Source organism: Pyxicephalus adspersus, chromosome 7 (assembly GCF_032062135.1).
Source record: "Pyxicephalus adspersus chromosome 7, UCB_Pads_2.0, whole genome shotgun sequence".
In the NCBI taxonomy this organism is placed as follows: domain Eukaryota; kingdom Metazoa; phylum Chordata; class Amphibia; order Anura; family Pyxicephalidae; genus Pyxicephalus; species Pyxicephalus adspersus.
In genome coordinates, this window is record NC_092864.1 from 440,071 (window position 1) to 465,517 (window position 25,447).

The 25,447-nt window shown below is 45.5% G+C and overlaps 2 protein-coding genes across 2 annotated transcripts in view; one reads left to right on the forward strand and one right to left on the reverse strand.

The window, feature by feature from the left end:
- The first annotated feature begins 1,882 nt into the window (after nucleotides 1-1,882).
- On the forward strand, nucleotides 1,883-13,009 carry MMP25 (matrix metallopeptidase 25). The gene is made up of 10 exons (XM_072417033.1): nucleotides 1,883-2,263; nucleotides 3,241-3,373; nucleotides 5,394-5,532; nucleotides 5,663-5,931; nucleotides 8,352-8,528; nucleotides 8,606-8,690; nucleotides 10,339-10,421; nucleotides 10,510-10,662; nucleotides 10,759-11,016; nucleotides 12,582-13,009. Exons 1-10 carry the CDS (start codon nucleotides 2,183-2,185, stop codon nucleotides 12,857-12,859), a joined length of 1,656 nt encoding a protein of 551 aa, XP_072273134.1. The 5' UTR covers nucleotides 1,883-2,182; the 3' UTR covers nucleotides 12,860-13,009.
- The window catches only part of SRRM2 (serine/arginine repetitive matrix 2), a 13,161-nt gene continuing 615 nt past the window's right edge, over nucleotides 12,902-25,447 (reverse strand). Inside the window, exons 2-14 of the mRNA XM_072417032.1 lie at nucleotides 25,185-25,286; nucleotides 24,881-25,039; nucleotides 24,455-24,535; nucleotides 23,823-23,879; nucleotides 23,524-23,556; nucleotides 23,126-23,176; nucleotides 22,970-23,038; nucleotides 22,576-22,723; nucleotides 16,020-22,117; nucleotides 14,525-14,758; nucleotides 14,081-14,185; nucleotides 13,900-13,992; nucleotides 12,902-13,383 (exon numbers count right to left, since the gene is read on the reverse strand). Coding sequence (XP_072273133.1) covers nucleotides 13,374-13,383; nucleotides 13,900-13,992; nucleotides 14,081-14,185; nucleotides 14,525-14,758; nucleotides 16,020-22,117; nucleotides 22,576-22,723; nucleotides 22,970-23,038; nucleotides 23,126-23,176; nucleotides 23,524-23,556; nucleotides 23,823-23,879; nucleotides 24,455-24,535; nucleotides 24,881-25,039; nucleotides 25,185-25,286 — 7,240 coding nt within the window. The 3' untranslated portion in view covers nucleotides 12,902-13,373. The remainder of the gene's footprint in view (nucleotides 13,384-13,899; nucleotides 13,993-14,080; nucleotides 14,186-14,524; nucleotides 14,759-16,019; nucleotides 22,118-22,575; nucleotides 22,724-22,969; nucleotides 23,039-23,125; nucleotides 23,177-23,523; nucleotides 23,557-23,822; nucleotides 23,880-24,454; nucleotides 24,536-24,880; nucleotides 25,040-25,184; nucleotides 25,287-25,447) is intronic.

Sequence of the window (25,447 nt, forward strand, 5' to 3'; positions counted from 1 at the left end):
ATAGGAGAGTAGAGGGGGTGTAGTGTGCTGGGTCATACCATGATAGGAGAGTAGAGGGGGGTGTATTGTGCTGGGTCATACCATGATAGGAGAGTAGAGGGGGTGTAGTGTGCTTGGGTCATACCATGATAGGAGAGTAGAGGGGGTGTAGTGTGTTGGGTCATACCATGATAGGAGAGTAGAGGGGGTGTAGTGTGCTGGGTCATACCATGATAGGAGAGTAGAGGGGGTGTAGTGTGTTGGGTCATACCATGATAGGGAAGTACAGGGGTTGTGGATGGAGTAGACAGGTCTGGTCTTGTATAGGGCTCATCAAGGACCGGGCTGGTTTTGGAGGGGCCCCATACAGATAGATGAGACCTCTGCACACATGTATAGGGGGATGCAGTTACTTGGGGGCCCAGATCCCAATAAATGAAAATAGTGATAATGAGAAGAAAACGTTTTTCCTGACTCCCCACAGTGCTGATTACTGCTAGCACTCACACAAAGATACCCCAAATGTCTCCCAGCACCAACCAATGCAGCTTTCTGTATACTGCCCCCTATGGACTGCACCCCCAACACACATGAAGAGGACCTGTCTGTAAACCTTATGGTTGAATCATTGCCAGACAGAATCAGCGGCACTTTTTATCATTATACCCTCCCCCCACATCCTATATTCAGTAGTACTGCAGGCTGATCACATATAGAACATGCGATGGAAGCTGATCTCCCCGGCCCAGCGTGCGGCCTTCCTCCTCCGGTCACTAATTCCAGCTTCCATTGTTCTCTCTGCAGCCCCAACCCCCAATTCTGTTTATTTATCTACAAACAAACCAATAGAAGATACCAACAATGCAGAACAACTAAAATATTACCCGGGGCCACACAGGAATAGTCAAGAGCCACACAGAAATAACCTGGGGTGACCCTGACCCCTCACCAATCATACAAAATAATCACCCCATAATATTCCAAGGGGCAAATATGTCATGTGTCCATCTATCATCCATCCATCCATCCCATCCATCCATCCCATCCATCCATCCATCCATCCCATCCATCCATCCATCCATCCCATCCATCCATCCATCCATCCCATCCATCCATCCATCCATCCATCCCATCCCATCCATCCATCCCATCCCATCCATCCATCCACCCATCCCCCACCCATCCATCCATCCCATCCATCCATCCATCCATCCATCCATCCTCCATCCATCCATCCCCCACCCCCACGGATGAAGCTTCTACAACTCATTAATGATTCATGGATGTTCAGTCTCCATTTCACCGTCTGCTGCGGTCTGAGCTGGGCAGTGATTGCTGTGTAGGCAGAAGAGCTTACAATCTATGCTTGGATCACCCCTATATATCAGGACGTGTACCCATAGCAGAGGCCACACAGGCCCCCGATTTCTGCAATTAGGGTGACTGAGGATGAATACCGATCGGTAAGATCAGTCACACCGCCATATCCCACCCCCCTGTGACAGGGACCCTCTAATATGACATTGGGGCAGCCATGATGGATGGTGGCAGGGGGGTACACTCCGGAGATGGGGGATTTCTTTGATGTGGAACTCTCGGGGGGTCGAAAGGTTAATAAGTGAGGAGATTGTACAATGGGCCTCTATGACATCATCACCACCCACTCTGACTGCGTTTCATCTCTGCTCCGCCATCAACTGACGCTGCACACAATACTGTATAGAAATGAGGCCGGAAAATGGCTAAAACTGAAACATGACTACAAGAAATAATAATATAATATAATAATAATGATAACAATATATTATAATACTAATACGTAATAATCATCATATCAGGCTGTGTGTGAGCCGATACCAAATATAGAATGGGACCTCATTGTGTGCAATGGCTGCTTGGGGCCCGGAAGTGCTGCATACACCAGAGAGAGAGCACAGAGGACCAGAGAGTGCTGCATACACCAGAGAGAGAGCACAGAGGACCAGAGAGTGCTGCATACACCGGAGAGTGCTGAATTCCCCGGTCATACGGTGCAATAGAGTGCTCAGGGCAGGGCAGGGAGTCCGGAGACAGACATTGTGCACAGACTGTAAGGAGAGCCTATGGAAAGGGAGCAAAGAGACATTACAGTAAGCAGAGAGTGCTCAGAGAGTGCTGGAGTTCTAGGAAGCCAAAGAAGGTGAAAAGAGACTGCGGCAACACCATGATCACAGCCTGCATCTTCTGTGCTTGTCTTGCCATAGCTGGGAGCAGCCCAAGCCCAAAGGACATCAGCAAAGGAGTGGTGAGACATCAGTGTGGGGGAGAGAGTGCAGAAAGATGGGGGGAGGGGGTGGAATCGGTGGTAGATGGAAGAGGTGAGAGGGAGCAGATTGATAAAGTTGGTGGTAAATGGATGGTTGGGGGTTTGGGACAGATAAATGGAATGGGGATGGATATATAAGGTAGTGGGTGAATGAGATGAGGGGTGGATGAATGTGGTGATGGAGGGTGGAAGGGTACATGAAAAGGGTGGGTAGGAATCGATGGTAGATGGAAGAGGTGAGGAGTAGACAGCCAGAGTTGGTGGTAGATGGAAGAGGTGATGGATACATTGAATGGTGATTGATATATAAGGTGAATGGGATGAGGGGTAGATGAATGTGGTGGTGAAGGGGTAGATGAATAGGGTGGGTAGGAATCGGTGGTAGATGGAAGAGGGGTAGATAGCTGGAGTTGGAGATAGATGGTTGGGGTGAATGAATGGGGTGGGTAGGAATAGGTGGTTGATGGAAGGGGTGAGAGGCAATAGATAGTTGGGGTAAATGGATGGTTGGGGGTGTGGGATGGATACATGGAATGGGGATGGATTTATAAGGTAGTGGGTGAATGAGATGAGGGGTGGATGAATGTGGTGGAGGGGTACATGAATAGGGTGGGTGGGAATCAATGGTAGATGGAAGAGGTGAGGAATAGATAGCCGGAGTTGGTGGTAGATGGATAGGGGGGGGGGGGTTTGGAATAGATTTTTGGGGTGAATGGATAGGGTAGGAGGGAGTAGGTGGATAGGGTCGGGTGGAGAGGACCGGGGTATTTAGCTGTCAGTCCCTGGAACAAATCAATTAGCAGGGGGCCGTTACAAACATATGCAGCAGGGGAAGGGAGACTCTCTGACTGTGGAGTGGCCGTGATGTCCCCCTGAGAGTCAGATATTACTTCACTTAGATTTAACCTTTACGATTTGAAATTCCTAAAGTGAACCAATGTCTCCAATCCCTACAGGACTGGCTGACCCGGTATGGCTATTTGCCCCCACCAGATCCATATTCTGCCCAGCAGCAGACGCTGGAAAGCCTTAGAGAAGCTGTGAGGACCATGCAGAGGTTTGCTGGCCTGGAGATGACGGGAGAACTGGGTAATCACATTGCACACCGTGCAGCACGCAGCGCTTCCTTAGGGGGGCCAAACGTTGCAAATTCGGGTCAAGGTCACCCCGGGGCATCAACAGGTCCAGCACACAGAGAAACCCAGTGCCGGGTTCATCCCTTCCAAGACTCAGAGATTAAAAAGTACCCCTTTTGTGGGTTCACCTTATTCTATGTACCCCCTAATATAGGTCACCTCATCACATGTACCCCCTAATATAGGTCACCTCATCCTATGTACCCCCTAATATAGGTCACCTCATCCTATGTACCCCCTAATATAGGTCACCTCATCCTATGTACCCCCTAATATAGGTCACGTTATCCTATGTACCCCTCAATGTAGGTCACCTCATCCTATGTACCCCTAATATAAGTCACCTCATTCTATGTACCCTCTAATATAGGGCATCCTATCCTATGTACCCCTTAATATAGGTCATAGGTCACCACATCCTAAGTACCCCACAATATAGGTCATCTTATCCTATGTACCCCCTAATATAGGGCATCCTATGCTACGCACCCAATATAGGTCACCTCATCCTTTGTACCCCCTAAAACAGGTCACCTTATCCTACGTACCCCGAAATATAGGTCACATCATCCTATCTACCCCTTTATATAGGGCATCCTATGCAAAGTATCCCCCAATATAGGTCACCTCATCCTATGTACCCTCTAATTTAGGTCACCTCATTCTATGTAACCCCTAATATAGGGCATCCTATGCAAAGTATCCCCCAATATAGGTCACCTCATTCTATGTAACCCCTAATATACCCCTAATATAGGTCACCTTATCCTATGTACCCCCTAATATAGGGCATCCTATGTAACATCCCCCCTAATATAGTTCACCTTATTTTATGTACCCCCTAATATAGGGCATCCTTTGTTACATACCCCCTAATATAGGTTGCCTTATCCTATATTACGTACCCCCTAATATAGGTCACTTTATCCTATGTAACCCCTATTATGGGGCATCCTATGTTAGGTACCCCTTAATATAGGTTGCCTTATCCTATGTACCCCCTATTATATAGGTCACTTTATCCTATGTACCCCCTATTATAGGGCATCCTATGTTAGGTACCCCCTAATATAGGTCGCCTTATCCTATGTACCCCCTAATTTAGGTCACCTTATCCTTTATACCCCCTAATATAGGGCATCCTATGCAAGGTATTCCCTAATATAGGTCACCTTATCCTATGTACCCCCTAATATTGGGCATCCTATGTTACATACCCCCTAATATAGGTTGCCTTATCCTATGTACCCCCTAATATAGGGCATCCTATGTTATGTACCCCCTAAAATAGGTCACCTTATCCTATGTACCCCTAATATTGGCCACCTTATCCTATGTACCCCCTAATAACCTTATCCTATGTACCCCCTAATATAGGGCATCCTATGTTACATACCCCCTAATATAGGTCACCTTATCCTATGTACCCCCTAATATAGGTCACCTCATCCTATGTACCCCCTAATAAAGGTCACCTTTTTCTATGTACCCCCTAATATAGGGAATCCTATGTTACGTACCCCTTAATTTAGGTTGCCTTAGCCTATGTACCCGTAATATTGGTCACCTTTTCCTACATACGCCCTTTATTTAACGCATCATTATGCTATCTTCCCCCTATTATAAGTCCCCTTATATTACATAACCCTTTATATAGGTCCTTATGCTATCTAACCCCCAATATAGGACCCCCTCTGAGGTAGGTAAGAAGCTTGTTTTCAGCCCTCACCCCAAGTTATTTGCCCTTCTGGATAATTGGGCAGATTAGAGGTCTTTGGCTGCCATTGTGCTATGTTTTTGCACTATTAGGGATGGTCTCCATTGTACCTAGCCTCAAAGTATTTATTGCCATTTATGGCCCCAGGTGTCTTAAATTAGTGTTAGGGGCCACACTTCAGAGAGGGGCCCTGACCAGTACATTGTGGATGTAGCAATGATTTCAGTTCATTTATCAGCAGAATTCTCTCTTGCAGATGATCGAACAGTGGAGATGATGAAGAGGCCTCGATGTTCTCTTCCGGATGTCGTCCTACCATCGGGGCCCCAAAGGATTCGCAGGAAGCGCTACACGTTAAGCGGGACAGTGTGGCAAAAAAAGCACCTGACCTGGAGGTATGGGGTCACTGGGGTGATTGAAGTGGAATGGCAGGCTATTGGTGGAAGCTTGGTGTGTACAAGGTGATGCCCATGGGATGATGACATTGTTGGGTGCGTTACCCCAAAATCTCCATCTGTCTTTCAGGGTGGAGAGCTTCCCCATCTCCCTCTCCCAACAAACCACTAGAACATTGATGAAGAGCGCGCTGGATGCCTGGAGCCGGGAGACTCAGCTTACCTTCTCAGAGACGCAAGGAGAGGCTGATATTAGGGTGGGCTTCGTGGGAGGAACCCATGGAGATGGATATCCCTTTGATGGTCCAGGCGGCACACTGGGGCATGCATTTTTCCCCGGGGTAGGACCCATCGCTGGGGCCACTCATATGGATGCTGATGAACAATGGACCTACAACAGTAAGAAAACCTTTTCCATAACACGAGGGAACCCATTTTGTGTTGAGTTAGATCTTACACTTGTTTTTTTACTAATTTTTGGGTGGTGAATCCAGAAATGACCCCAGGTTTTTGCTATCACATCCAGTTTTTACGATGCAGGGTACCCTCCATTTTTGTCAAAAAACATACAAATTTTACATACAATGAAAAACTAATTATTAACTTGAATGTTCTGTTTATTTAAATTTCTTTTGTTCATACAAAGGATTTATTGTTACTCTATGACATAAGGTAAGTAGTTAAGGTAAAAATTTACGCTTCTAGCTTTTCCTGGAGTGTTCAGTGTTAGGACAATCCCGCCGGATGCTCCAACAATAGTCAGCCATCATATGTACATCCCATCTACCCTGATACCGTCCTTCCATGACCACTGGGAATGGTGAAACTGCCACAGATATAACAAAATGAATCAGCAGAGCCAGACATGATGTGAGAGAAATACGTGTGTAAGAGGAAAAATACATTTTACTTATTCCCTACATAGAGCAGCGACAACCTCTGATCACACTGTCTGCGTGTAATGAATAGCCGATACAAATCCACGTTACAATAATCACATTAATATAAGCGGGGGAGAAAACCTGACGTGATAGAAGAAAACTAACTGCAATCAGCATAACTATTTTAGTGTAAAAAGTCAACAAAAATGTGTTCAAAATCCCCAATGTAATCTTTAGTATTTGGGGCAAAATGCTACCCCCCAGCCTAATTTCCTCTCATAATGCATCCTGCTGCCCAAGTCTTCCCCAGGTAAATGACACAGACATGAATCTCGTCATACACATGATCTAAGAGATTTATTTTATCGGAAGACACCTTCTTTCATTGCCCCATAGCCCAGTTCTGACCCCTCCCCCACATATGTCCGTTGTGTTTTGGTGGTGGACAGGGGTCAGCATGGACACTCTGATTGCTCTGCAGTTATGTTGCCCCCCTACAAAGGTAGCCGCGATGTAATGGGTGTGATTTAGTTAAGCTCTCTAAGACTGGAGGAAATAGACCATCATGGGTAAATCTGGATAATCCAACAAACCGGGATTAGATTTCTTAAAAATAATGAACCAGATCCACTCCTGGTTTGCTGGATCACTCAGGTTCTCTCATGATAGTCTATCTTCTCCAGTCTTGGCTGTCATGGCTGATATTGGGTTTCGTTATACACATGTAGCTCTTATGTAGGACGATATGACGATATGAGACAGGCCCTCTTCCCTAAGCAGCCATGACCCTAGCACTGGCTCAGCAGTGATCCTTCCCTGGCCCAGGTTTGGTAGGTACCCCTGCACATAGTGAACACCCCCACAGGAGCGGCCATTTTGGAGACATATTGGTCTCTGTCAGAGTCTCTCAGACCGGAACTTTTGTCCATTATTCTAACAACCTTCAGGACCTTTTTTCTCCACCTAATCCAACCCCCCTATTGTAACCAGGCCATCAATGTGATCCCCTCATCAGGGGGTGATTTCGTTCCATAGCAGGGAGATTTTTGAGGAAGGACACTCACGGTGCAGAGGAGCTTTGCTGCGGCTTCACGACAATCTCAAATGTTTTCGTCAGAAATATTGAAATATTTTAGCAGGAAATCTGTGCAAAGTTTCTGGATGAAGCTCGGGGGTATTTCAAATATTTTTAATAAAAGTAAAATTTCAGAACATTGTAATCAGAGCAGAAGTATTTTACATCATAGTAACGGAAGGAAAGAGTTTGAGACATTCCTTCCTCAGAGGAACAAAAACAGCATGAGTCAAGTCTGGGGGATGGGGAAGTGTCAATCACTTTGTGCAACATCCAAAGAAACCGACAGCAACAAAGAGTATAGGGTCAAAGGAGAACCTGGTGATGAGGTCCAATATCTGCCAATATCCAGGTCCATCACTGACATCCCATGACCACCAATCACACCAAGCTATTGTCCAAAACCATGTCAGACCCCTTCAAGGAATGGAGTTCGGACAATAAGGACAATACTGACCAAACATTGTGAGAGGGTTCCGTAAAGAAGCCGTGTGACCTGAAAGGATGGAGGAATTGGATTGTCCCACCTTTATTCCTCAAAAATACTTTAAGATAAAATGCCAATTGCAGCATCGGCCTTCTTTTCCAGCATTAGTACATAGACAGGAACATTGGGTGAAGCCCATAAATCAGATAATACCATGCTGATCCCAAAATTAGAGCTGAGGATTTCCCAATGCTTTACTTATGCACCTTGCAGAGTAGAAGGTGAAGAATCCTTTGGTTTAGACACAGTTACATAGTTACATAGTGGGTCAGGTTGAAAAAAGACATAAGTCCATCAAATTCAACCAAAGAGCGCCCCCTTGTGCTTTGTAATGACCTTACAGTGAATAATGACAATGATGTCCATTCTCTTATAGCGGACCAAGGAACGGATGTCTTTGCAGTGGCGGTACATGAGTTTGGGCATGCTCTGGGGCTCTCTCATTCATCAGCAGAGAAGTCTATCATGAGGCCATATTACCAGGGGACATTGGGAGACCACCGGTATTACAGGCTCACGGCTGATGATATCGAAGGGATCCAGGCCTTGTATGGTAAGTGCAGCATTTCCAATTACTTACATCACAAATACACCTCAATGTAACACTAACATAAATGTATTCTCTACTAGGTATAAGAGACTCTGCACCCAGACCATCAGTGCCACCCTCAAGACCTACACAGAGACCAATTCCCCCACGAGGGCCAACCTACCAGTAAGATTCATGTGTGCAAGCACCAAAACACCGGGCCATTCACATTAAACCCATAACTGAGGTCTATTCTCACACAAATCTGTGGTACGAAGAATCTTTCCAGCACCACAAGCTAACTAAGCACAAAGTCTCCGGGTGATGGTTCAGCTCTATGAAAGTTTCTGACACGTCAGGCGTCTTCCTTTTGGTTAGTGTGGTTGGTGGCTATGAGGCAAATAAAGATATAGATTGCCTGTAACCCACAAAAACCCTCAACCAACAGTGCAGGACAAAGACAGCCACATAATATAGACAAATAATATTATATTCTGGGATCAGGAGCGGGCTGATCAGGGCATTACACAGACCCTTGTGTCGTCCCAACCATTGGGGAAACATAAAGGGAAGATACATTAGTTACATATATCACCCACATATGGTTAGCAGGGTGCTGGTAAAAGTGACCCCTAAAGTCCATCGGAAGTTTCAGGATAAATCTGCTCAGTACATTCCAGGTATTGAAGGGGAAGACTTTGTACACATTTTGTTCTGATACCCCTGGAAAGTATTTAGAGGATGTGAACTGATATTTCAGTGAGGTTTAACCTCTGCGTGGGTGATAAAGCGGACCTAAATGCAACATTTGTACTTTACATAAAAGGGTGGACAAGCTTTATAGGTAAAGTCAAAACTGTATTTATTTTATTTTTATTTAAGTGCAACACCCTATAAAAAAAAAGTGCAGCACCGTCCCTTTATGTCTTGATTGCCACGGCATTTAAGGCTGAATGGGAGCGCAGAATCTCTGGGCATACCTAAGTCACCCATCCCGGGAGGCTATCAATGCTCCTTTTGCACATGCCCGATAACAAGCATGCGCAGAAGGGGCATTTTTTCCGCCAGGGAGAAAGAGATGCCCTTCACAGCGGCTACGTCACACGATGTCACACCTGTGCAGTGCAAGAACAGTGACGTAGGAAGAAGCCGGGACGAAGAAGAATTCTAGGACAATGCGCGACAGGATAAAGGGAAGGCCCAGCACCATTAAAGGTAAGTGTGATTTTTTATTTTACGTTTAGTTCTGCTTTAAATCGGTCAAACTGATCTCATGAAGGACCTGGATGAGTGACGAGCTGCACTGCCCACCGCTGCCACAAGCTCCTCGCTACTGGGTCATACCAAGTGGTACAGATTGGCCATTCAGGGCACCTCCATGGGGCTTCCGAATAACAGAAGTGAATGCATTTTATAGGTAGACAGCCATTATAATCAGAAAGTGGAGAAATATGGGGCCCTGGGTTCCTGGTCTAAAAATTGGCATTCATATACAAAAACGCGGTCAGTGCGCCCAGAAACACTTTACCTCCAGAAATTCAGCTATGGTGGCCAGGGTATTGGCTTCAGAGGTTGAGTTTGGAATACTTTTAGGGAGATTTATTATTTTCAAGTCAGCAATACCTCTAACCACCTAACAGGACAATCTAAGGTTCATTTTACCAAATGTTGCCCAAACCCTGAGATGTCACAACTGAAAAATGAACCCTACAGATTATGTTCCAATTTTCTCCTGAGTTGGACGGATTCAGAATAAATCTCTCCCTAAGCACACACTATATCAATGTCTTCATATCAGCCATTTGTTCTTCATATTGCTCCATTTTTTCATCAGGCCTCGCCCTCCATTCCTTGACCGCTGCTCCACTCATTTTGATGCCATTGCAAGTATTCGAGGGGAAGTGTTCTTCTTTAAGAGTAAGGGTTGGATATGATTGCTTGCATCATTCTGCTTATTGCCATGTCTTGTCTCTCACCATCTTCCCTCTCATCTCTCCATTCACAGACCGCTTCTTCTGGAGAATGCAGGCATCCCGGAATCTTGTATCCCTCAACCCAGCTCATCTCCACCACTTCTGGCACGGGCTGCCCCTGGATCTGCCACGGCTGGACGCGGTGTATGAACGCCAAAATGACAGCAAAATTGTGTTCATTGCAGGTCAGCACGGGGAAACTCACATTCTATAGGAAGGGTTGGCAGGGTCGCAGATTTCTTCCCTATGTCTGACCTTACGCTAATCCATTCTTCTTACAGAAAATAAGTTCTGGGTGTTTAGGGACACCCTGGTGGAGCCCGGATACCCACGGCCTCTCTCAGATTTTGGTCTGAACGCGGAAAGAATTGATGGAGCTTTTGTCTGGAAGCATAACAAGAAAACTTACTTCTTCAAAGGAAACCAATTCTGGAGATACGATGAGTCCCTGGGAAAAATGGATGGACGCTATCCCCAGGATACCAACCTATGGCAAGGGCTGCCCAATGAGATTGATGATGTCATCAGCTGGGTAGATGGTGAGTATCATGGTCTTCACTGAAAACATGCTGACAAGTATGCAGCTGTTTAAACACAACATTTGGGGATTAGTATGTTACTATCCACATAATGTCCATCCAAAAAAGCAATAGTTTTACATGAAGTGGGAAAGAATTAGGAGCCGTTGTTGGGTTTTCACTGCTCTCCAGGCCTCCATTGAAGAGATTCTCTGTTCTAATGTAGTTGTTTAACCAGATTGACGAAATGTGAAAAATGAAGGTTAGGGAAAAATCTGCAGATATTATTATTGTTAAACAGGATTTATATAGCGCCAACACCTGCATTTCACCTGCATGGAGCACTCCGCATGTTGTCTGTTCACAGCAAAATCTTCCACATACAAGCGCACCCCCCCTCCAGGCCTTTTATCTGCTTAATTGATAATGACATAACGAAGGAATTGCCCACACCGGCCCATGAAATAGCCTTTGGGTGAATTGTCCAATTACTTATTACCCCTGAAATGAAGAGATTGTGTAATAAAGGATTTAGTTCCTCACATTTTATGCAATCTTTTTGTTCTTCCCACTGAATTAAAGCTGAAAGTCTGCAGGACAATCTGAGTTGTTTCATTTAAAATAATTGTGGGAATGTACAGAACCAGAATAAACTTGTCTCTGTCCAAATATTTTAGGACATAACAGTTTTCCCCACGTGTCCTGCTAGGAATATTCATGACTTACAGGAAGTTATCTACAATCTGGTGTCCATGAGCGGAGAAACAGAAACGCAGCATGGGGGTGGCAGCTCATTCCGGCATCATCGAGGGGAAGGAAGTGGTTGTTCTTGAACACGCTGAGTGGAAGATGGTTCTACCGGTTATGTGTGCGGGGAGGGGAAGCAGAGAGTTCTGTCATGTGGGGAAGGGAGATAGGGAACCTAGTTGCCATGAGGGTAAAGGTGGCACTTCCTGCCATGAGGGGGGGAAAGCGGGTGGCTTTTCCTGCCTGCCATGAGGTTAAGTGGGGGAGAGCCCACTGTTTCTGCCAAAGCATGAAGAGGTAGATCCTGCAGTCATGTGGAGAATTGGGGGGGTCTTTCACCTATACACCACCACTTGGCATGCCGATCAGTCTTGCCCCAATTCTCTGCATGCTTGTGCCAGCTCCATAACACAGAACATACCCATGACAAACCAATATCGAGATTGCCACCAAGAAATTGCAGGTAAATGGCACACAAAAATCAAGCATTTTAAACGCTTACTTGCAGCGTATTTCTTTTCTATAAATAATTTATGCAAAGACCAGAGGTGAAGTGAATACTACAGCACAAGTCTGCTGCGGTTGCTGATATCACATCCAAGATGGCAGCACCAAATGGCAATGTCAGGGCTCCTGGATGCCAGCATGGAGGCCAGACAATGACCTTGCAGTACTGATGTTCCAGGTTTCTATGTTCTCCTACACACGTATGGCTGTAACCATGAAAGGTTCCCAGTGTCAGGACTGAAGGGTTTCATAGTAAATACATAATAATTCCCTTAATAAATTATCCACCACCCTTCCATTGGTCGGTGACCGCATTCCTCGTCTCCCCACAGGTAACGCGTATTTCTTCAAGGGCTCTGAATACTGGCAGTTTAAGGATGGAAATGTAGAGGCAGAGCCTGGCTATCCACGCAGCATCGCCAGGGACTGGATGTACTGCAAGAACGATTCACCGCCGCAACCCACCGAGCACCCCGAGACACACAACCACAAAGACTGCAGCTGCCCATGTTCAGGAGGAAACAATCCAGCCCTGTGGACGGCCAGCATGGCACTGATCAGCGTAAGCACCATTATCAGTATGGTGGCCTGGAACTGGTCCTCATATTGAGGTGCGGGACTCCCTCATCCATCAATCAGAAGTGGCAAAATGTCTTGGCTTAGCCCAATCTTTTATTGACAGAAAGGATTCTTGCTGTACAGATTACAAAACAAAAAAAAAAAAAAAATTTGAACAAAAATAAACACAAGATAAGTTTCACTGTTTCAATTCACTTCTTACGAAATTGCCTACGCAGGACGAAAGAAGGTAAAGGAGGGGCATGGCGTCTTGTCTCAGGTAGGGCGGCGCTACAGCAAACACTGAGGCAGGACGACATTTTGCCAATTAAAGTTCATTTGAGTACATTAAGGGGCAGCGTATTCACATTCTAATATCTCGGTGACGGAGGTCTGCCGTATATGCAGAAGTCTGCAGACCAGGACACAATGTCTGTACAGAAAGGGAAGTTTCAGCAGTCTATAAGCTCCCAAAAATAGGATGAGGATATCAAAGTGGCCCTCAGTAGGGTAGGAAGGAAGGGAACCCCAAGGTCTTCGCTAGGTCAGAGAAGGAAATCCATTGATCAAGGAGACCTAAAAGAAAAAGATAAAAATGGTTAACAAAGCTATAGGGGGTCACTGATGTACAAGGAGGTGTATTTACAAAACCCAACTTGTCCCCAGTCACATGCCCCTCCCCCTCTTCACGCTCTGAGGTTCTGGTTCCGGGGGTGCACAACATAAACTAGCAATGAAAATCTGGTCCTAATCCTGGCCTAGTTTTGTTTAGACTTCAAGGTCCTTTAGTAAAATGTCCTATTTGTCCAATTAAAAGTTACAAATCCTAAATATGGAACAGCAAGAATATGAACGTGACAATGGCGTTCTATAGAAGGTGTCACCAGCTCTGTCCCATGTAATACCGGAGATGTCTGCACCGTATGTTGCTGACCATTTATCTCAGATGCAGCCTCTCTGGGAGTTGTAGTGCTGCAGGGATGATGTGAGTAGTAACGGATACGGATGATGGGCCCAGGGATGCTTTATGGGCTATGTATATCAGGATGCTTATTATTTCTCACTGTCCCTGGTAAATATCACCGGCTGTACCTGGAGGTCCTTCTGTGGGAATACCGGGGTCCTGGTGAATCTCTCCGCCGTTTACGATCTGGGGAATTGTGACTCCTCCGGGAATCTCGCTCTCTGGAAAGTAGGAGACGAGCGTCAGGTTTGTTATGTACAGGTGACAACATTCACACAAATCATATAATGGGGCTGGGGGGTCACTTACCTTAGGCGGGGTGGAGGGGAGGGTGCACGGCGTCTTTCTGCTGGGGAATAACTCAGGGAACGGGAATCCCTCAGCGAGTCCATGGGTTTACGAGGACTACGAGACCTGGGAAGGAGGAAGAGAGCAGAAGCATTATACAACATTCTACAGGGGGCGCCATCTTCTACGGGGAGCACCTCACTGACCGCCCAATATTCACCTATCAATAAGAGAGCCACAAAGTGTAAAACCTGGAAGGGTGAACAAAATGTGCAAACAAATGAGGTCACAGCACCGAATCAATGAATGGGGGAGGGGGACTCAGCTCCCAAATATCACAGCATTACCAGGAATCCAGCAGCTGATCACACGGAATGTGTATTTTATATTCTGCCCCCCCCCTATAGAACGACTTATGTGAGGTCAGGCATTTTAGGTAAGTAGCCCTGATGAAGCAACACTCACCTCCTCCTTCCAGGAGACGGCCCCTTCTTGCTGCTGGATTTATTCGCTGATTTATGAGATGAGGAAGAGGAGGAGGAGGATGATGAAGAGGATGAAGAGGCCGAGCCGGATGAGGAGCTTGATGAAGATGAGGAGGAAGATGACGAGGAGGATGAAGAAGAAGAACTGGAGCTTCTGGATCGGCGCTGTTCTTTAGGCACAGAATCCTCCTCCAGCTTCCCCGGTTCTGGTGGGCTGAGGGAAATAAGACAAAGGGTCATTCACCATCATAGCACATCATGTGATTAACAATCCGGGGGGATGGGGGGTTTGGAGTCCTCGCCACTTTTTTACAAAGCTTTTTAAACAAACTCCAGACCGGAACCTGAAGACAAAGAAGAGTGCACCAAGGAACAGAACTATGGCCCAGAAACACAAACCGATCCAATACAAGTCTCTGGGAACTGTAAAATACACAGCGTTGCAGCTACCATGGGTGCTGGAGACTTATAAACAGATGAAAATGTCATTGTGACAACCTTCAACAAAATATGCCCCGTTGTCAGCGCCTTGGGCAAATATGACCCCCCAGTTTTCCCGTAGCTCAGCTCGCACAATCCGCTCCTTTCTATTGTCACTTGGTTTTATATGTAGTAACAATAGTGCCACCTGTAGGTCAGAGGAGAGAATGCACTCTGTACGGAGTTCCCACCATCACATGCAGTCTTAATAGTAACCCTGCAGCTTCACATGAACAAAACGCCAATAATACAATGAATGAAGCTGGAATCTGTCGTCTGGTGAAAACCTTAGCAAATGTAAAACCCAGTAAGCCTGAACCAAGGGAAGAACAAACACTAAGCCTTTTGGAATTAAAAATTATCATTCGGAAAATGTTCATGATACCTTTGTGCTAATCCAGCATTCCAGAGTAGAGAGGTATTAAAGGTTGTTATTGTTTTTCAAGAAGTGCAGCAAATGAATGTTGATCCAATGCTGAATGACATAGCTTTATCATTTTGGATAAGCAATATGGAAATATCAGCTTTTCGAATGACAGGAAAGCAATGTTTCCACGCCACTCTGCATGTAGCGATCAGGCCTGTATGTTTTATTGCTGAAATCGCCCAACCCTAAGGTGGAATTTTAGTTTTGCTATAGGACAAGTTCACCTATAAAGCAGGATTTATAGTGATGATTTACAGGTTACACATCATTTACAGGCACTGATTCCCCCGGCCTCTTTTAGCTGGGTGCACTGCCCAGAACTTTTCAGTACCCACCCGGCTGTTTATTGAAGAGTTGGGTCCCATTACCGGGGCCACCAACCCCCTACAAGCTTCTTCCCACTCGCTTAAACACTCGTTTCTGGGTTAAACACTGACGGGACACTCTTGAACCTTAGGGAACAGTCTGTATGTGTAATGTTCAGGACTGTGCCCTGTATACTAAATGACCAATCAGCTCTAGATCACCTTCAAGGTAAAGTCAACTAATAAATAAAAAGCATGATTACCTTTCATCATTCACAGAAGCGGAGGCAGCCTTTGAAGGATTATCTTCTGGCTCTGATCTGGAAGCTGAAGGACTCTTAGAGGATCTCTCTCTTCTGTTCTCCAGTTTTGGAGATACATTTGGTCTCTCTTGCTCCGAGGATGCATTAGCATGATTCAATGAATAGGAGCCTTTCTCTCCTTCTAGACTTTCAGCAGTGGCACAGTTCTCCGACTCTTTTTGGTTGTCTGCTATCTTTGATTCCATTTCAGAATCACTCATTTTCAGATTTTCATCTCCGCTTCTAGAAGAAGGAGGAGTATCTGGAGCATCGCTTTTATTCACAAGCCTTGGAGGAGACTTGCTACATTCACCCAGAGCTGTCTGAGGATGAGAAGAACTTCGACTGGTCGTAGAAGTCTCCTTCTTGCTTGCAGAAAGCGTTTGTTCTTGGACATTTGGCTCTTCCAGCACTGGGCTTGTCGGCAGCCTCACTGCATGCTTCTCTGATTGTGGTGGAGATGGGGATCTCTGAGAAATCTTTGTATGAGACTGTACATTGTTGGACCTTGCTGGAGAAGCAGGACGAGCTTTGGTAACAGGGCTGGAAGACTTAGCTGGTGATCGTGGACTTTTCTGCCGTAAGTCTGATCTAGCCATCCTGGGGGACCTGGAACGTTCTCGTCTGTCTAACAAGCGAGGTCGCTCTCGATCAGGCGATGGTGAACGGCTGTGTCTAGCCCCTCTGCTGCTTTGTATGCTCTTATATCTATCTGATGATCGAGACCTTGCACGTCTGTCAGGTGACCTGGATCTTCTCTGCGGTGTCCAAGGTCTTCTTCGTCTAGTTAAGGAATTAGATCTTTCCCTCTGATAGTAAGGCCTCTCACGTCTGTGTGGTGATCTTGATCTTCTTCTAGGAGAAGGTCTAGAATTTCCACGGCGTGAATAGCGAGACGTATCAGGTCTTGATGGAGATCTTGACCGTCCTCTCCAAGAGGATGATCCAGAACGACTGCGCCGTGAACGCCAAATTTGTGATCGAGACCCCGAATGGCCTTGTCTAGGAGATGACGGGGACCTACGATGAACCCATCTTCTACGTTCATTCCATGATGGAGACCTCCTGGAAGATGATCTTGAACGATTGCCAAATGAGTATCTCTCAGTCCTTGAGCGTGATCGGGATCTAAATGCTCGAGGGGGTGTCCTTGCTGGTCGTCGTTGCGGTGTTTTGGACTTTCTTTTTCTAGATGGTGATCTTGAAGGTGATCGTCTTTTCTGAGGATAGGAGTCCCTGTTTACTGGAGACCTGGAGGAAGAATTGGAACGGCTATGTCTATCTTTGTCTGCCGGTTTCCTTGTCTCGTGTTTTGGCGACTTCTCCCTTTTAGTGGGCGATGCGATTCGCCGTATAGGTGGAGGATCTGGCTTTGTGATCTTTTCAGAAGGTCTTGAACGATCAGGAGAAGAATGTTCTTCTGAAGAGCTGTTCTCACTTGAAGAATCAGAGCTGCTATCTTCAGAAGATGAATCGGAACTACTAGATTTTGAGGGACTACGGGACTTGGGGCTTTTGTTTGTTTGAGGAGATACAGATAATTTTTTTAATGTATGTTGTTCACTTTGATCCACTGTCATAGTATCCACCTGGTCATGAAATGAATCCGTCTGAGCATCTGCAAAATTGGTTCCACTTGAAGGAGATGGCATAGGACTGGCCAGCTTTGGAGAAAGCTGATTTTTATCCAAAGTAATATCTTCAGGTGTTCCGATTTCTTCTGGTTGAGATAAAATACTGGTTATTGGAGAGGAGGCATGCAATGTGTCTGTAGGGCCTTTATTGTCCATCTCAGAAGTGGGACATTCTACATAGGTCTGAGAAACATTCTCACAATTTGATTCACTCATCTGCATCTTAGGGGATTGGGGTGCACTCTCTTTTATCTCAGATGACACCTCCTCCAAAAATTTGACAGGCGATTCAAGATCTTTACAATCTGGATAAATTTTAGCAGCTGATGGAGATTTTGATTGATCACAGTCATCAGGGGCTACAGCTGAGGCTAAGGGCTTGTCTACATCAACGTTTTCAGAAGATATTTGCCGTGGAGAGGATTGGTTTGGAGAACGATCATGACTAGACCTATGCAATTTGCTGGGAGAAGATGCCACCTTCTTTCTTGGTGAAGATCTGGGTTCATCGTCCTCTTCAGAAGATGAAGAAGAGGATGAGGAGGATGATGATGAGGAGGAAGATGATGAAGAAGAGGATGAGGAGGAAGATGACGATGAAGCAGATGACGAAGATGAAGAGGAGCTTGAGGAGGAGGATGAACTAGATCTTTTTCTGGCAGATCTCTTTTTCACCACTTCTTGATTTGTGGACGATTCGTTCATCAGTGGAGCCACATCCATGGAAAAATCACGGTCAGATGAATTGGGGTCCTTTACTGGCATGTCATTGATGTCTGGAACTGGGGAGGACACAGAGAGCCTATCACTAGTTTGCCTTGATTCTGTTCCATTTACATCTAAACTTAGAGAGGTAACAGGACACTCCTCACTTTGCTTTGGGCTGGAAATTCTACTATGGCCCTGTTCCAGCTCCGTTTTTGGAACCCCCGTAACAAGCTTTAACGCTCTCTGAGAATCCTCACTATCGGACGAGGTGTTGCTTTTTGAACGAGATCTTTTATCTGAAGGGGACTCATCTCTAGGGGGAGAAATGTCCATCTCTTCCTGCTCCTCTGGAGAAGGATCTGGTTGTGACTGAGGGCGTTGTGCCATAGCGGCCTTTGTAAATGCAGGAGACAAACGGTCACTCACAGAGCCATCAAGAAAGTTCCGCTCCTTTCCTAAAGACGGAGACCTTGAACTATGATCAGCTTCTAACGATTTAACCGATTGATATTCTGGGGATTTAAATTTGGTTTCAATATCAGAGGACTGTGATTTGTATGGTGATGTCCTGGATGCACGAATTTCAGGCGATCCTGAATTAGATTTTTTCTGGGATTTCCTGGATTTATCATCTTGGTCAGAAGAGGAGTCAGAACTAGAGGTGCGTTTGTTAGATCTTTCTCTGGACTCAGAGGACTTAGAACTGGCTTTTCTTGGGTGTTCTGATGACCTGGAGATCTCTCTATACTGGGGAGATCCTGAATCATGTTTGGATAAACGAGAAACCTCTTTATAACTGCGAGAAGATTGTAAATTGGATTTTGAACCTGAGGAAGAATAAGAAATGGATTTATGTTTGGTATTTTGGTAAGAGGATCCAGAAAGAGCTTCATCATGAAGTGGCCTAGCTTTGGGTGGCCTTTCAGGAGAGGAGCCTGAACTATGTCTTTGCCTGCTTGCATCAAACTTAGTTGAGCGGTCTGAGGAAGAGCTGGCACTGGATTGTCTTCTTGCATGTCGTTCGGACGATCTTGAACTGGGTCTTTTTGACTGAAGTCTCTTTCTTGACTCACTCTCTGAGGATGACCCTGAACCTGACCTGGCTGACCGCCTCCCAATTGTCTGCTGTCTGTCTGAACCAGCTTGGGGTTTTGACATTCTATTTGGAGGCCTTCTTTCTGGAGAAGAATCTGAACTGGACTTTGATGACCTTGATCTCTCTTTATTTTCCAATAATGATCGATTTGCACGAGGAATCGATTTAGTTTTAACATCTATGGATGTCTCACTTCTTTCCCTATGTTTGGAGATTGTTCCTTGATTTGAAGACTTGGGCCTTTTGGACTTCTCTTCATGTTCTGGTGACGACTCGGATCTATTTCTGCTCTGCAATGGTTTTGTTTTTCTTTCAGATGTTGACAAACGTCTTGTCCCTGGCTCAAGTCCTTTAGTCTCCTGTTCTAACTGAACTCTGGACACAGTGCTCTTTGCCAGGGGTTTAGCTCTGTATTGGCGCTCTGTTGAAGAGTCTGACCGTTCTTTGCTTTGTGAAGAGGAAGATGCATCTTCGCTTTCTGATGAAGAACCAGATCTTTTTTTATCTCTAGAGTGCTTTAATCTCACCCCATCTTCTGGTTTGGATTTTGGCCTGGATTCATGTTCTGAAGAGGACTCGGACCTATATTTATGATGTGAGGTTTTTAATTTGCCTTTGGGCTCAAGAGCTGTTCTTGACTCTTGTTTTTGAGATGATCTGTATTTACCATCCATAGAACGACTCTGCAATGGAGATGCAGATGACATTTCAAGTGAAAGACGTGGTGACTCCTTAGATCCATGTCTATGGTCGGGGGAACGATTAGATTTCTTGGGCAATGCCGCTCTAGACCTACTGATCTCGCTACCTCTGCTACGAATAGGTGAATATTCCTCTGTCAACCTGCTTTTACGAGAGACAGGAGAGGCAGAGGGACTTTGTCTATGTGCAGTCTTGTTATTTGAAGGCTCTGTACGTGTTGATGTCTTGTATATCTTTTTCTGATCAGGAGAGTATCTTTCCTGCCGTTCTCTTGACTCTGATGAAGAACTGTATCTTTTTTTGCTGGACTCCAAATTCTTATTCATTTTTCTGGATGAACCTTTTTCAGACAGGGGCGATTTTGATTGTTTTGATTTGGATCGAGATACAGATCTCGGAGATCGATTTCTTGTTAATTTTTTTTTCTGGACTGGAGACACTGACCGTGATGAGGATTTTCTTCTTGAGGAACGACGTTTGTCTCTCGGAGACTCCAATCTTTTTTGGGTTATTCTAGAAGACAACCTTGGTTTAGGAGATGGTGAACGAGACTTATTCTTTTTATGTAATGGACTTCGACTACGTGACCTGGAAGCCATAGAAGCATCAGAAGAGGACCTTCTCCTTTGACGTCCTGAATTAGATTGTGATCGGTCATTATCACGATACTTCCCAGGAGAAATTTGACGTTTCTGTTGAGATTTGGACAGTTTTCTATGCTTTGAAGATGAAGAACGTGATCTTGCTCTCTTGACTGGCGAGTGAGTAGGTGATCTTTCCTGCCTGTCAGATGACCGGGAATGTGACCTTGCGTTTCTTCTAGGAGACTGTGGGATGGGGCTTGCATATCGAACTGGTGAACTAGATGGTGATCTTACTTTTTTAGATGGACGGATACGAGACCCTTCACTCTTCTTAGGGGTAGCAGACCTGTCACGCCGCTGAGTTGATTTGTAATTATCACGAAAAGATTTCTCTTTATCACGGTGGTGACGTGGAGGAGATTGTGACACAGATCTCCGTCTTCGTTGAGGAGTCCTTGACCTGGCATGATGTGATGGCGACCGAGATGACACTCTTGCTTTTGAGGGAGAATGAGCTTTGCGCTTTGGGCTCTTGGATTTTCCAGGTCGGGGAGATGGTGATCTGCCTTTGCGTGGAGGTGTTACTGATCGACCTTTTCGTGCTGGGCTTTTTGAACCCGAACTCTTTCTTCGCTGTCTTTGCGGACTAGAAGCACTTTTCTTAGTCCTCCTATCAGGGTCTACCTGTCCGACTGGTGAGGCTCTGCTTCTTCTGTCCTCTGTTTGCGTTCCTGACTTTCCATGCTTGGCTCCAGCATCGGCTATGTAACTTTGTTTGCCTCCAGCTTTACTGTTTCGCACATCTCTGGTCTTCTCGTTATCAGACTTCTCACTTTCTGATGAAGAGGACGATGACGAGGAGGAGGAAGAAGAAGATGTGGGCGATGAACGAGTAGTTTTTGAAGTCTTACTTGGAGCTGGTGGCGAGCGCTTCCTACCAACATGTTTGTCATTTCTGGATGAACTCTGTCTGAGTAAAGGTTCTGGTGAGGCTTGATCTTGAGACAGACTTCTTTCTCTTCTAGATTGTTTAGAAGATTGTGTCCGAGTAATAGGAGATCTTGGACGCTGTGGAGAAGATTTTCTGCGCAAGCTCTCTGCACCTTTGGCTTCTGAGACGTGTTCTTTTGGACTCTCCCGTCGACTTCTTTTTCGGAGTACCGGACTGGGCGTTGGAGAAGTTTCCCGGGAATTGGAACGGTATGAGTTCTTTTCCATCTTGTCTCTGTTTTTTGTGTCTCGCTTATGTTCAGTGACCTCACGGGGATCATTTCGCCTTCTAGGAGACAGTGATGCTGAATGGTCTCTAACAGCCGACTCCTTCCTCAATCCCTTCTATAAAACAACAAATAAATAAAGTAAAAAAATCATTGGTATAAACACACCAAACTTATCTAAAAGCCTTTTTTTATCTAAAGCTTTGATCACATGATACTAACACTACAGTCACAAGTGGTATAGGGTTGTCCCCGACACTCCCAGTGCAAATAAACATGTTATATTAGCTGTGAAGCGATGAAGACCTCTTAGGATTCAGAAGAGGAGCGTGTAGCAGTGACATTAGTACATGGGAACTGTCTGGTATGGGCATATGCTTGCACATCAGCTGCACTGGATTAGCAGTCATCCACAGACTAAGGTCCTGGCAACTTACCTGTACAGTAGATTTACAAGAATTTAGCTTATTTTACAGGATAGAGAGGAACAGAAACTTATCTTGCAATGATCTCTGGATCACTTAGAAATGCCCTTTAAGGTGGTGGGAAACCTGGCATACAACAATCCTAACTTACCTCTCTGGGGAGTGGCTCCGGGCTCCTCCCTTTGTCACCTCTACGAATTTGGGTGGGAGTTACAGATCTCTGTCGCTCTGAGCTCTGCCTTTTAGTGCTGGACTTTTTCTGTCTGTCACCTTTGTTTTTATAGGGACTACTCCTGGATCTACATTGAAAAACACAATAAAAAACAAAGGATGAATATTTGGAGGCCATTATTGGTTTAATCCAACATTTATTTTCATCACAACATTGCAACTCTTACTCTACTCTTTTTATGGCTCATTTATCATTCCACAGATACACTTGGTTTACTAAAATATGCATGAATGAAAACATTTACCACAAAGAACAAAACGAGAGAACCCACTAAACTACCCTAAATATACCCCACTATGTGTGTACAAAGTACCTGCTAGGGGAACAGCTTTCCTCTTCCAAGGACGAGTCGTGTCGGTGTTTTGGCGAATTGCTCGGTGACCTATAAGACAATCAATCATTCAGCTTAACCAGGTTTTCATTCACCCTCACTCACATATTTCTTACAACATAAGAATTAGGCTGTTACCTCTTACTCTTCTTGTCCTTTGATTTCTGTTTACTTTTTGGGCTGGGTGACCTGCAAAAGAGTTAACCCCATCAGATTATGGGACATAACCAGGATACAGAATTCTCAATGGTACCTACAGGAAGTTAGCCAAGACTGATCTCCAAGTGGAAGACAGACAATATTTTGCATAATAAACCAAACCCCAGGAGTTGTGGTACTAGTGCCACACCACTGCCCTGTGTCTCCTTCTCACCTTACAACGGCTTGTTTAACATCATGTACTAAACCACAAATCCCACCTAAGGTGACATACCAATAACCTTGACTCTATGAACCTACCCCGATACTCCTGACTTACCAAACCCAACCAGACTGATCTACCTGACTCAAACCTGAGAGCAATATGTCTGACTCACCTGTGTTTTGTCTTTGATGATGATGATGCAGACCTGAGAACAGGAGAAAAAAGATCTTGTTAGGACAAGGCTGAGGAAGGATTATAAAGGCATAATATAGGAGAATAAACTGATATCACATCATGCACAGAGGTTGGGGATGGGAGTGAGCTGTCATCCAGCACAGGGGCAGTTCATACATCTTTTCATGCACAATACTCAGCAGGAGGGAGGCAATCAATTCACTGCTCATATTCAGTACTTCGTAGGGTAAGGGGAGTGTCGGAGAACAGGTGTTTCTGGGGCCTGATGGGAATTACCTGTGCTTTCGGGACTTGGACTTCTTCTCTTTATGGCTGGAGGATGGGCTGGTAGACCTGAGGGAGACACAAATTGAAAATAAAACACAACATAGTCTGGCGAATGCAAGAAGAAGACTGACATGACAGGCACACGGTTAATTCTCTGGTTAGGACAATGCCCAAGTCACCTGGCTTGTATGTTGTCAGCCTGGCTTGTATGTTGTATGTTGTCTTGTATAGTCAGCCCACACTATACACGGCCTCCCCCCCACTTTCAGCACTTTGCAGCTGCAACACACATACATACAGCTCCTCCATCATCACTTTCCCCCAGCACTCGTTGGCTGCATCACACACAGATGATCTCTTCCTTAGCTCTCCACACTAAATGCTTGCAAAGTACATCTATCCCTATAATCTATATGTCCCACCACCAATGCAGCAAACACACTGATAGCTCTATCCTCAAGCCCTGCAAACACTGACCCAACCTTACAGCCCCCCCATCACCCCGCATGATACATATATCCATCATTACACATCCCCCACACCCCCATAACTACCCATTTGCAGCAACAAACTGATGTCTCATCTTCAACCCCTGCAAGCACACAAATGACTTTGACCAAACCCCAATCCCCTGCACTCACCGGCCTCGCTCCTTTTTCTTCTTCTTTTTCTTGTGCTTGGTTGGAGATGGGGAGCGAGAACTTTCCGAATCTGCAACTAAACTGTAAATGCAGAACAAAGAATGAGAAACCGGAAGTGGAATCTTACACCCCCCACCCCCCATGCATGTCTCCCATTCAGCGATCATAAACTATTTATGATGGGCAGATTAATGAAGGTCCCAAAAACTGCCAAATGATATTGGCCAAGTCACATGACAAGATGATTACAATTCTGGAAGATTAGTGCAGCCATAAGCCAAATCCCCAGCAGGAAATTCCCTAGAATTGGGATCCGAATGTTCTGCGGGTTTATTTATATTTTACATCTCCTAAGCTCTGATGTGGAAAATGTTCAGATTTACATTGCCCACATCTGGTCATGTGACCCTTCTTGTGACATCTTACGTGTAAGTTTTCTGCTGCTGCTGCTGTTGTTGTTCTAGCGCTCTGCGGTTCGGGTCAAAGCTGCTCCCATCCACATAACTGTCGCTGATACCGAAGGCGGCCCGCAGGCGCTCGTTCTTCTTTTCATTGGCTTCTGCCAGCTGATGGGTCTCAGAAACACTAAAGGAGAGAAAAGAAGGAGAGAGGTGTGTGAAATTATCTTGGGATGAACCAAATTACAACAAACCAATCAGAACACACAAACCATGATTAATATTCCCCCAAATGTGTGCAGAGCTGTCCTACATGGAACACGGTGACTTACTTTGCCTTAAGCTTCTCCTCCTCCTTGTTGGCCGTCAGATCCTTCTCTTGAAGCATCAACCTAAAGGTGGCCACTTTCTCCTGGATCTCTGCCTCGCTGTACCTGTATGGGAGTATAGGAATGTAAGGGTAGGGATCGATACACCCCCCATAGCACATTGACTGAGCTCAACCCCCTGAACCGAGACCCAATTCCATCTCCTGGCTTACAGACCAACCCTACCGCCTGACAAGAGGCTCAACTGCCTCCTACCAGCCTCCCCT